General features: G+C 45.0%; 1 protein-coding gene and 1 long non-coding RNA gene across 2 annotated transcripts in view; one reads left to right on the top strand and one right to left on the bottom strand.

Moving 5' to 3' along the window:
• The window catches only part of LOC121830263 (uncharacterized), a 32,421-nt gene extending 31,734 nt beyond the window's left edge, over positions 1 to 687 (top strand). The window contains exon 5 of the long non-coding RNA XR_013052269.1: positions 555 to 687. This is a non-coding gene — a long non-coding RNA (uncharacterized LOC121830263). The remainder of the gene's footprint in view (positions 1 to 554) is intronic.
• Positions 1 to 12,939, bottom strand: part of Vtcn1 (V-set domain containing T cell activation inhibitor 1) — a 65,296-nt gene that overhangs the window by 3,702 nt on the left and 48,655 nt on the right. The window contains exons 3-5 of the mRNA XM_076574720.1: positions 8,972 to 9,319; positions 3,977 to 4,255; positions 633 to 802 (exon numbers count right to left, since the gene is read on the bottom strand). Coding sequence (XP_076430835.1) covers positions 678 to 802; positions 3,977 to 4,255; positions 8,972 to 9,319 — 752 coding nt within the window. The 3' untranslated portion in view covers positions 633 to 677. The remainder of the gene's footprint in view (positions 1 to 632; positions 803 to 3,976; positions 4,256 to 8,971; positions 9,320 to 12,939) is intronic.

Raw genomic sequence — 12,939 nt, 5'->3', positions numbered from 1 at the left:
CAGATGGAGAGTCAGGCCATGTGGGAATGCCTTAGAGTTCACGTGGGAATGCCTTAGAGTTCACGTGGGAGTGCCGACTGGAACTCCACAGCTCAGTTTTTTACTTGTAGTAGAATACTTAGATGGAAATGCCCTATTAGTAATTGGAGCCAGAGAACACATCTCAGCGGGAGGCCAGCTGGTGAGTCACCTGGACCTAAGGTGGACAGGCTAGGGTGGGGTGGGAAAAAGATCCCATACCCAGCAATTACATGCCTTTCATTATGCTTTGTAAATATCAGTGAAGTCTGGGGCAATTAGTTAGGGCTAAGAGCTCTCGCTTTGAAAAGGTATTTTTTGCATTCATTAGTGACTCAGCAAATGGATTTGCACACATAGTTGAATTGTGTGGACTTGGTTTTCATCCCCGTTACTCAGGATTCTGCTCTTGGTTAGGACTAGACTCTATCAAACCCTTGCCTTTCACGGTGCTGGTAGAAAGGCCCTCCCTAACCCAGTGCATGTTTCTTCCTGTGGCTGATGATGACCGCGGTTCTATTCTTGTTTCCTACCAGGTCCAGGCTGGGGAAATGGCCCAGCAGTTAAGGGCACAGGCTACAACCATCCGGCAGGCCCTCCGTGCTTTATCTCACCTGTTGTACCAGTAACTTTGCGTGCTTTTGTGTGGCCAAGGCCCCTCATCTTAGCATCAGGTAAGTGGAGAGAGCTAGGAGTGGCCGGAGGACCAAACAGACGGAGGAAACCCGTGGGGAAGGCCCCGAGTTCAGCAGCTGCAGCTGACTCCGCCTTTTGACCTCCGAATCTGTGAAAAGAGAGAAACAAAGTTCAGAGCCACAGAGAAGACGCTGGGTGTCCCCTTCTCGTCACGAGGAAAGAACCGCTGGAAAAAAATCGAGCAATCTGTTGCTAACAAGGGCAGTTTGGTTTTCCTCCCCCCCTGCTAGAATCAACTCAGAGGTTCCCCTTTCTATGGAGCAAGGTCCGTTCTGCGGTCCATTCAGCGAGGACACAGCCAGATGAGAAACCACGCCAGTGAAGGCTACTGTGAGAAACAGCAGCAAACCAAGGGACCCAAGCCAGCGCCTCGATGCTCGACATGCTTTTCCCAATTTCATCTTCTGCCGTTTTCTTCCCAGACAATCCAATTTCATGTTAGCTATTCCAGTTCCTGTCACTCATTAGGTGTGTAACTTCAGAAAGTAAATCAATACACATTTGCTCCAATTTCTTCCTCTACAAAGAAAGCTAAAATAAGAACGGCCCACTTCCCGGGATTATTACACGGATTCCTGAGTGACTTAAAACGGAGCCTGGCGCCTGGTCACTCAAGTGTCAGCCGCAAACACAGCAAATGTAGTGAGCCCACTCAGCCTAATGGCCTTTTCTTCCACGACCCTCACTTACACATGTAGCTCTTCAGCTTAATTCTGTCTAAAGTTTCACATCTGGATTTATTGTTGTTACCAAATATGTCAGTTAAAAACATAATTATTCAGTAAAGTTTTGTTTTTGGTCTTTGTTTTTTTTTTTGAGACAGGGGTTTCTTTGTATAACAGCCTTGACTGTCCTGGAACTCACTCTGTAGACCAGGCTGGCCTCAAACTCACAGAGATCTGCCTACCTCTGCTGGGATTTAAAGTTGTGTGCCACCACCACCTGTCAGTAAACATTTTTTTAATACCTATTACTGGGTTTTTTTTTTTTTTGAGAGATTTATTCTATTTTTATGTGTATATATCTGCTGTGGGTATCTGCAGGTGTGAGTGAAGCTCCTGAAGGATCTAGAATTGGATGTTGGATCCCCCAGAGCTAGAGTTTCAGGTGGTTGTGAGCTACCCCATGTGGGTGCTGGGCCTGAATTTGGGTGCCCTGTGAGAGTAGTACGTGTTCCTAACCACTGAGCCATCTCTCCAGCCCCATATTGTCGGGTTTCAGAGGAGTCCAATAAATAACATCCTCTCCTCAGTTCAGGACTGAGCCAAGGAAAAGGAGGACAGAAGCAAGGCATGCAGAAGGACCCGAATAACACCTTTACTGCTTAAAAACCTAGTGATGAAGGGCGACACTTTGTAGGAAGCAGGTAGGCTGCAGCCTGGACTCTTGCCCTGAGGCAGGCAGAACCATAGTGTGGCAGGCTTCTGTCTTCTGGGACAGATCCTGCCCCTAAAACACTGTTGACTTAGAGAACAGAGCAGAATATGCCCTTCATGGTAGTGACCGAGGAGAAAGGGAAAGGAGCCAGACTCTGTATGTCCAGCCTCTGAGGTACTTCTCTAGGGGAGAGTGTAAGAGGAAGAAAGATGGTTATACACACAGGGATCCTGCCTCATAGGATGAAATACATGGGATAGGAATGTAGCTTCTCAAGCCTACATGTGATGGGTAATATCTTCTTAATATCTCAAAGCCATTTACTTTCTGTGGTGATCTTTTGAACAATTAAAATTTGCCTGAAGATCAGAGAACAGAACAAGCCACTAGATTAAACATAGAGGCCAGGCAGTGGTGGCACACACCTTTAATCCTAGCACTCAGGAGGCAGAGGCAGAGATCCATCTGGATTTCTGTGAGTTCAAAGCCACATGGGCTACATGAGATTAATCCAGTCTAAAAGAGAAACAGAGCCAGGCAGTGGTGGCACACACCTTTATTTCCAGCACTTGGGATCTCATGCCTTTAATCCCAGCACTAGTAAGGTTGAGACAGGAAGTGATATGGCTGGGCAGAGAAAGGAATCTAAGGTATGAGGAGACAGGAACTCTGGCTCTTTCAGGCTGAGGAGTTGGTGAGGTAAGAGGTGGCTGCTCTGTTTCTCTGATCTTTCAGCTTTCACCGTGATGTCTGGCTCCAGGTTTTTATTAAGACCAATTAGGATTCGTGCAACAGCTTTCTCCTTCTGTATAACCTGTCTTGAGCTCTGCTGCCCTACTGCTCTGATCTAGTCACAATTAACAACTCTTTCTTAGAGGCCCCATATTAATACCGGGATTAACTTGTTAATGATACTTGTGCCATTTATCTAAGTATCTCATGGGGTTGAAAAGAGCTATGAATACACTTGGCACAAAATATATACTTGTTGAACAACTGTCCAGGCTGACTAGTATTTCATTGTGTGCATTTAATGTATTGTATACATTTTATACATTTGCTATCTATGTCATCAATGGACATTTCAGGCTTCAATTTTCTTGACTATTATGAATAGTATTACTATTGCTATGAGCATACAAATACTTATTTAAGACTTTTCTTTGATTTTTTTTTCTATATCTAAAAGTATGATTGTCAGATCACATGGCTAGGCTGTTTTTAGAGCTTGCCATTTTCTGTTGATTGTACCAGTGTATGAGTAGTCCAGTTCCTCTACCTCCTCGCCAACCCTCGTAAATTCTGTGCGTTGGTTTTTTTGTTTTGTTTTGTTTTTTGGTGGTGTGCCGATGACCATCTCAATGGGCCTGGGGTCTGAGGAGATTAGCTTCCTGCTGTTTCACTTAGCCTTCTTCTCATGACTGATGTCGTGAAGCACATTTTGATGAGCGTTTTGGTCATTTGAATAACATAATTGGAAAAAAACGCTCCTTCTCATATGCTTATTTTCAAACTCAAAACTCGGGGGGCTGGAGAAATGGATCCGTGGTTAAAGATGCTTGCTATGAGAGCATGAGGAGTTGCGACCACCAGAAGCCTACATAAAGGTGGGTGAGCATCGCAGCACACCTGTAATTCCAGTCTCAAAGGGGTCACAACCCACAGGTTAACCCCTGCTCTAGAGGATCTAGAAGACTAGAGATTCTCGTGTCCTGGTACACATTAGGTAAATTGACATATTTAATTGACATATTATTTTCTCTCTAATAATACATGTGAAAAACATGGGGAGGCATGCTTTAGGAACAGAGTGCTTGACTAGTACCCCCAGATCCTGGGTTTCATCTCCAGCAGCACAGGGGGCGGGAAGCCTCAGGAAACCCACCTGTCACTTTGATGTCCCCTGTGGCTTTGGCAATGCTGTTCTCGATCATGCAGGAGTATGTGTTGTTGATTGTGACATTGTAGAGCACAGATACAACCTTCATGGTCACATTCTCAGAGTTCAACTCAAAGCTGGTGTTGGAGACTTCTGAGAAGTTGGCTCCTTGGTCAATTTGAGATGCCCAGGCCACTGTGGGCTGGGGGAACCACCGAGGAGCCTCACAGCGCAAACTCTCTGAACTGGCATTATAGTCCACATTTATCTCTGGCACACTGAAGGCTGCAGGGTCAAAAGTCAAAAAGGACAAATGTCAAGGAAAGACAAACAGCCTTATAGTGCTAGGACTTAAAAACAATCAGCCGGGTGGTGGTGGCACATGCTTATAATCCCAGCACTTGTGAGGCAGAGGCAGGCAGATCTCTGTGAGTTCGAGGCCAGCTGGGTCTACAAAGTGAGTTCTAGAACAGCCAGAGCTGTTACACAGAGAAACCCTGTCTTGAAAAACCAAAAACCCCAGCAAAACCAAAACCAAAACCAAAAACCAACCACAATCATTACTATCACTTAAGTGACTGAGGGATTCCCCAGGGTGATGTTTGTGTATGGCCCATTATGTTGTGGGCATAAATAAATAATGATTTGCTCAGATCATCACTATACATTGTGTCCCTTCGGCCAGTACCACAAACTCCAGGGGCCCAAGTTTCATGTACATCAGTGTTATGATAGATTTTAGGAAAAAAAAGGAGAAAGAAAAAAAAGTCTATTCCCTTAGGATAAAAGGGCCAAACCTCAGAAGGCTTCTGAATTCAATGTTTTAAGACAAAGAGGGAAGAGGAAGAAGAAAGAAACAAACAGCATAACAGATTCCCCAGTCACCACAGAAGCCTACGCACAGGCCTTGTCGCCATGGGGATCTGGACTTTGCTTGGGTAGAAACTATAGCTCTGATATCTATAACAGATACCTATATCTATGATAGAGTGGCAGCTGTTGATTTTATTCTAAGAAATGCCACTCATTAAAGTAACATCTGGAAATGAAGACATTCCTTCTCCTCCAACAAGACAGAGTGACACAATACGTTATGGTTCTGTTCCTTGGTGCGCTTGAGGGCCTCCCCATAGTGGGAGGGGGCTGTCTCTGACTCTGTTGCCTGCTTTTGGGACCCTTTTCTCCTACTGGGTCACCTTGTCCAGCTATGATGTGAGGGGGGCTGTGCCTAGTCTAACGTAACTTGTTACGTTTGGTTGATAATCCCGAGAGGCTTTCTCTTTTCTGAAGGGAAACGGAGGAAGATTTGATCTGGGGGAGAGAGAAGGCAGTAGGGAGGGCCTGGGAGGAGAGGAGGGAGAGGAATAGATGTAATACACGAGAGACGAACAAGCAAACAAACAAATATATAAATAAATATGTGTGGAAGGGTCTGGGCTTATTATTATGCCAAAATGGCAGTTCACAGTTAATACTTTTAAAAATTGTTGTAATGATGGTGTTGATGGTGATGATTTTGATTGTAAGGGTACATGGGCCACAGCACACCTGTGGAGCTTGGAAGATAGTTCTGTAGAGCTGGTTCTCCTCTCCAGTCTTTATATGATGGGGTTATTTGAATGTGGAGAGCCGCCATAAGCTCATAGTCCAGGTTGGTGGAACTGTTTTAGAAGGACTAGAAGGTGTGGCCTTGTTGGAGGAGGTGTGCCACTGGGGGTGGGCTTTGAGGTTTCACATGCTTACACCATTCCAACTTAGAGCCCCCTCTCTCTCTGCCTCATGCTTGTGAATCAGATGTAAGCTCCCAGCTATGGTTCCCAGTGCCATGTCTGCTAGCCTGCTGCCATGCTCCCTATTGTGATGATCATAGACTCGCCCTCTGACACCGTAAGTCCCAAATAAACTCTTTCTCCCGTAGATGCCTTGGTCATGGTGTCTATTCAGAGAAACTGAACAGTAACTAAGACACAGGATCAAACACAGGCTTGATATCAAGGACCATTTCCTGCCGAGCCATCTCACCAGGCCCCTGGGTAGTCAGTCAGTCATTTATTAAGCCATTCAGCTGCTTCTTTGCTCAGGGCTAGGCTGGTGCTGAATGAGAAGGAAAGGAAACCTATCCCTCGCTGTTGTGTGTGTGTTTGTTTGTTTCTGAGACAGTCTCATGTAGCCCACTCTGGCCTTGAACTCACCATGGATCTGCCATAGCAAGGGGGATATGATGCACATGCTTGGAACTTGTTGGGGACATGTTCATGGGAGGCAGTGTGGGAAACTAAGTCGTGAGAGTATACTTTGTGCTAGAAGTATATCCCAGGCATTACTTTATTTGATCATCAAAATAATCCTATAGTTATCTGTTATTATACCTATGTTAAAACTTCTAAATTTTGGAATTATTTTACTAATTTCTTTCCCTCTTTCTTTTTTTGTTTTTTGTTTTTCAAGACGGAGTTTCTCTGTGTAGTTCTGACTGTCCTGGAGCTCCCTCTGTAGACCAGGCTGGCCTGAAACTCAAGATATTTGCCTGCCTCTGCCTCCTGAGTGCTTGGATTAAAGGCATGTGCCACCATTGCTTGTTTATAATTTCTTAAAAAGGTGTATTTATTTTTATTTTATTGTATTTGAGTATTTGTCTGCATGTGTGTATATGCACCATGTGCATACAGTGCCTGTAGAGGCCAGAAGAGGGCATCAGATCCCCTGAAGCTGGAATTACAGATGGTTGTGAGCTGCCATGTGCATGTTGGGAACGAAGTCCAAGTCCTCTGGAAGAATAGCCAGTGCTCTTAGCCACTGAGCTATCTTTCCAGGCTGTCCTAATTTACCAATTTTTTGAAGTTAGCTTATAAATAGATTTCATTATGTGAACAATTTTAGATTTACATGAAAGTTTCAAAGACAGTATCCAGTAAGGGAGAATTCCTATAAGTTTCTCACTCATTTTCCTCCAATGTAGCCTCGTAAATAGTCATTGTGCTGTCAAATAGAGAAACCAGTATTACTGTTAAACTCCAGGCTTTATTTGTATTTTACCCATTTCCATGAACACTGTTTTTGCTGTTGTTGTTCTAGATTCTCATCTTGTACACCAGCATGTTTTAAATCACTGCGCCACCTCAAGTTCGTATGGACTGTGGCATTTTCTCAGTCTTCCCATACTTTTTATGGCTCTAACAGTTTTAAGTGCTAGTCAGGTATTGTGTAGGGCGCCTTTCTCTTGGGACATATGGGATGTTCTTCTCATGATTTGAGTCAGGTTGTGGGTTTTGGAGAGGAAGACCATTCTCCCATCAACATGGCATGCTAGAAGGCACGGACTCTCCACACCCAAGTTTGGATGATGTGAGGGAATACGTGTTAGGTGCCTTTGGAAGTTGACTTCACTTCTCCAGCATACACTGCCTGAGCTGAGTGGGAAGGCTGTCAAATGGCACCTCTACCTCCTGGAAGGGGAGAGGGAAGCAAGTTATTTGGAATTTCTGTCTGCACGGAATTTGTTTCATCCCCTCGTTAAGTATCTAAGTGTGTGCTTTAAACCCCGACTCATAATTCAGTACTGTGTTTTCTTGTCTCACTGCTTTAGGGGTTTCACTGAACTTTGTGCAGTTGGTCTTACTGTTGGTAGTGCCCACTAATCTCCCTCTTAAGATGAAGAAGCTGAGGCTCAGAGAGCTCGTGTTGTTAGGGTCTCTGTCTTCATCCAGGTCTGACTCGAGGGCTATGCTTTCTAGTGTTACATATACACAGGAGGTGTTCAAGAAAGGCCTATAGGGGCTGGAGAGATGGCTCAGCGGTTAAGAGCACTGGCTGTTCTTCCAGAGGACCCGGGTTCAATTCCCAGCACCCACATGGCAGCTCACAACTGTCTGTAATTCCAGTTCCAGGGGAATACCCTGGACACCCATAGCAAACCACCAATGCACATGAAATAAAAATAAATTAATTAATTAAAGAAAACCCCTGCAGTATTGGCTTTGCTCCCTCTTTAAAAAGAAAGAAAGAACGGCCTACAAAGACTAGTTTAGATGAGGGAGCACAGGCCACTTTATGTCCATCCTGCGAGGCCCCTTCCAGCTTCTCCCTTCCCTCATGTGCATCTGGGTGTGCTCTCTCCCTTCCTCGGAACCCCTCAGTCACTCTCTTTCTACTTCTCTTAAGATGTTGTTTGTTATTCTTTACTGTTCCCCCTGGGCAGACCTTCACTTCCGTAAGATCTATACCGGAAGCACTGTGAAAGGAGGGGCAATCACTTTTGTTTACTAATCATCTTCCTGCTCTTCATTGCATTTATCTGAATCCCTTGTGTATAGCTTCAGAAAACACTCATTAGATGGTGTTGGCAAGGAAGTGTGAGTTTCACTGGGGCGGTGATACTGAGTCTGCATGACAGCATTACTTTGGTTTGCTCCTTTTGGACCTCTCCTAAAATGGCTCACTGTCAGGAGTCTCTGGAGGGACTCATTTCAGGTGTGGGCTTGGGCCTAATTAGTATAGAAATATCCCAGGTCAGGTGGTTACTTCTCTTAGCAGCAACATCAGGGCCTTCCTTAAAGAGTCTCCATTCATTAGCTAGGAGTGGTGTTTCATGTCTTTAATCCCAGTAGCTGGGAGGCAGAGGCCGGCAGATCTCTGTGAGTTCAAGGCTAACCTGGTCTATATAGTGAGTTGCAGGATCCCTAGGGATAAAGGTGAGACCCTGGGGAGACAAAGAGAGTGGGGGGAGGGGAGAAAATCTTTGGGAATACACTTAGAAATTCAAAGATGGTGCGAGGCTAGAACACAATATTTCAAGTCCCAATATTATTATAGTAGGTCACTTTTGGAAGTTGGTATGGTCTTGGGCATAACAACAAGATGGTTACTACCAGAATTGAGAGAGTTTGGGTCTGACATTGGTCATTTATGAACATATCATGGTATTTCATCAGAAACTCATGCCCTTTATTCTTGGATGTCTCTGGGCCCTCCCTTTCCCCCAACCCCACAGAAGCAACTCACCTCCAGTCTTATACTCGAGGTTTGCATTCCCCTTGCCTTTTGAGGTGCGGATGTAACATGTGTAGGTGCCAGCGTCTGCGAGTTGCACGTTTTTGAGTCTCAGGGAAGCATTGCCAACCACCACTTGGTCAGCAAACACTGCTGTCCGGCCTCTGAACGTTTCATGCTGCTGGGAGAAATCATCTTTGCCTTCTTTGAACTCATGGACCAAACCCATGGTACCTTCCTTCAGCCACTGGATGACGATGCCGTTGAGCTTGATGTCAGGTTCGAAAGTGCAGCTCAGGATCCCATCCTCTCCAATGTTTCCAGCCGAGGTGAACGTCCTGACAGTGATGAAGTGTTTGCCTGCGATTCAGGGAGGACCAAGGCCAGTGAAGCTCTGGTACCTTGACAGCTAAGCTCTTCATCAATGCAAGCTGGACAGAGATGTCCAGATCAATTACAAGTAGAGAAGGACACAAAAAGCATTTTAAAAAGATGACTAGGAAGAGCAGGAAGCCATGTTGCTATCTGCAGCAGATCTGCCGTGCCTCATAGCTTTTGTAAGAACGATCTACCCAAACCCAGAAAGGCAGCAAGAGGAAAACACATCGGAGTTGAGGGTGGAACACGAGTATTCAAGTCCTGGCTTTGTTCTGTAACTGCCAGGTCACCTTAAATGAGTCACGTGACTCCTCTGACTCTCAGGAAAACAGAGGTAACAGCCTCTGAGGGGTTACTGTGAGGAGCAAATCAAACGGTGTAAACTTGATTTGCAAACGGCAATGCCACAGGTAAGGTATTACTCTTAGCTAGCCAGGAGTGAGGCAAAGCTAAACTTCCTGTTAATTAATAGTAGTAATTCTGAAGAAAGTTAAATTCTAATGCACTGGGGCTTTAATCTTCCTTGGAATGATGGAGAAACTCAGGCATGGGGAAGGGCAGCGGTGGGGCAGAGTGTTATCTACATCGTAATGAAGAATGGTACTTTGGTCCAAGATAGAAGCCTCCCTCCTCACCCCTTCGATCCGACCTCCTGGAGGATCATTGACTATGGCGGCTTCCCTGTTCTATGGCCTCTCCTTCAGTTGTTCATCCTACAGCCCCCCCAGGCTGGGGCTTCTTTGTGTTTGAGGGTGCCCCAGGATGACTGACTATTTTTAGAGGTTCCTGTGAAGGATGTGAAGCTAAGGTGATGGGCGTGGAGCCCAAGAGGATCTCGGAGCAGATACAAGGAACTATGGGGAAGAGACTGTGGAGAGTCTCATCCTAGGAGCTGAGTTGGCTGCTGAGGACAGTCAAGGCTACAGGAGGTGCTGCCCAACCTCTGCATAGTCTTCACACAAACGCCTGCCTGGTTTAAGTGTTCAAGATGGTCCTCACAAGCCTTTCTGAAACTCTCACAGATGTCACCATGATGGGCCTTGGACACTTCTCACCAGTACTTTTCAGTTTCCTTATTTATTTTCCCACCATGCCTGTCTGCCTCCATCCCACACATTTTCAATGCATTGATCTTGCAATAGCTTTTGTAGAGTGCAATTCGAATACACCTGCCACCTAGCCACTAATTTCCCATGGTTACTATGGGCTCTGGAATGAGCTGCAGATTTCCCGGCCCAGGCTTGAGTGCCAAGCACTGCCTGGCACACAGTGAATGCCTCTTGTTCCTGCCTGGCAGTTTCCTCTCCCACTGTCTCCCTTCATCGTCTGTTTTGTCTGTGTCCAATGGTTTGTTGATTTTCTTTCTTCAATTTAAAGATTCATGAACAAATAGTACATGTTCCTTTTCAAATACAGAAGCAAACATTCTAGCCATAAGGATGTCCTTGGCACTTCGAGCTCATTAAGGCTTGGGATTGTCTAATTGACTCCAAGACCTTTGTAAAAGAGCCGAGGGTAATGAATGGGAAATAGAGCCAAAGACACTAAGCTAGATGGATTTGCATAAAAAAAAGAACAGAGGGCTATGGATAGAAGAATAAGTACAGCTAGAAAAAAGAGGCCGAGGAAACAGGCATGCACACACAGGCTGGGCTGGAAGATGTTTTTGAGGCTTGACAGTGTGGAAGAAAAGGGATTTGGGGAGCAGCTGCCCTGTGTGGCCTTTTGTGTGAGAGATTTGGAAAACTAGGAAAGATGGCCAAAGGAGGTTTGACTGTGTGATAGCAAGCACCCCTGTTTCCCACCTTGTCTTTTCTTGAACACTGCTTTAAAGGTTCAGGCTTATTTTCAATTATCTTTGTTTATTTGAAGGTCCAGGCTTGCACAGGCTGCATGATCACACTCTGTGCCTTCCCAACCCTGCTCATCTTTCTCCTGTCTAGCATTTTAGCTCTCCTGTACCCCGCTTACCTATATTCTGCTCATATTCAAGTCCCTGAGGATGGTAGTCCTTCTGGGAAACCCTTTTTAGGCTGTCAAAGTAGAGCTGGTAGATACATCCCCCACCCATAACTCTTCATTCCCCTTTACCATGGTAACTGCCTTCTTCTTCCTTGACTCACATCTGGACTTGACACTCATCTGCAAGCTTTGTCCAAGGGAGAATATTTCAGTCATAACTACAGGTCTCATAGTGTTTACTGCTCTGTCCTACAGAGAAATAATGTTCTCCGAGTTCCTAAGTAAATGGGAATAAACACAAATCAGAGCGCTGCTTATACAATCTACCTATTTCAAGAGTAAAGAGCCAAGGTCAGCACATCTCAATTTGGGAGGAATGTTAGCCTTAAAAAGACGGCAATAAAAATACATACAGATTCTCAATGAAACTGGGACTCAGTCAGAGCCAGAGTGAAGGTGACTGTTCTTTAGAAAGTGTCATTGAAGTTAATCTGGAAAATTACTTTTCATAAAAAAAACCCACATAATTAGCACAATTATGGAGGAAATGAAATGATAATGACATATCTCAGTTTGGTAATTGTGTTGTGGAATTCATTTTAATGTGTTGGCCTTGAGCCCGCAGGTAGAGAATCCACTGACACATCTTCTAGAGAATTTGGTGATTAAAAATAGGCAGCTTCAGCGTGCCTGGGGACCTGCTGCAGCTTCAGGTCATTTGAGTTCCTATTCATGATGTGGCCAATGGGATGAATGTAACACTGATTGAATTCTCATCCATAGGAAATAAAGAGTGAGAACTTTAAAAATCACAAAGAGGTAGGCTTCCTTTGCATCCAGCCAGTAGTCAATAAATACTTGTTTGTTACATGCATAAGTGAAGATTCAAGGTAATTAAATGGAACTTAATTTGCAAAAAACAGCATCTGTATTCAAATGTACAAACACATCCTGGCTCAAAGAACATTACGTCCTGATCCTGACCTGATGCAACTCTCCAGGCATTCTGACCACCAGAGGCTCCTGACCGACTGGTGTGCAATGGACGAGAGTTCTATGGAGATGGGTGAGAAGCCGCTGTCTATGTATAGACAATTCTTGTGGCTGACACAGATTTAAATCATCTCATTGGCCTCTAAGGTTGCCCCAAACTCCTCAGAAATTTGGAGGCGGGCATTTACTGAAAATAAATGATTAGCTCACGAGGATATCCTAATTTGGTGTCTGTTGCTATAATAAAACATGTCCAGAAGCAACTTGGAGGAGGGAGAGACCATTGGGCTTTCCTTCCACATCATATTCCATGGTTGAGGGAGGCCAGAGCAGGGGCCCAAGGCAGGAACCTGGAGGCAAGAACTGAAGCAGAGACCATAGAGAAACACTGCTTCCTGGATCACTTGTTCTGCTTGCCCAGCTGCTTTCCTGATGTTTTCTAATATTTATTTTTAATGTATATGAGTGTTTGCCTGTGTATACGAATGTATACCATATGCATGCCCGGGGCCCCAGGAGGCCAGAAGAAGGCATCGGATCTGCTGGAGCTAGAGTTCCAGGTGAGTATGATGCACTGAGTAGGTTCTGGCAACCCAAGTTGGGCCCTCTGCAAGAGAAGCAAGTGTTCTTAACTGCCGAGCCATATC

This window comes from Peromyscus maniculatus, chromosome 6, assembly GCF_049852395.1.
Source record: "Peromyscus maniculatus bairdii isolate BWxNUB_F1_BW_parent chromosome 6, HU_Pman_BW_mat_3.1, whole genome shotgun sequence".
In the NCBI taxonomy this organism is placed as follows: domain Eukaryota; kingdom Metazoa; phylum Chordata; class Mammalia; order Rodentia; family Cricetidae; genus Peromyscus; species Peromyscus maniculatus.
Note: the sequence above shows the minus strand (reverse complement) of the source record. Positions and strands in the feature narration are given on the sequence as shown.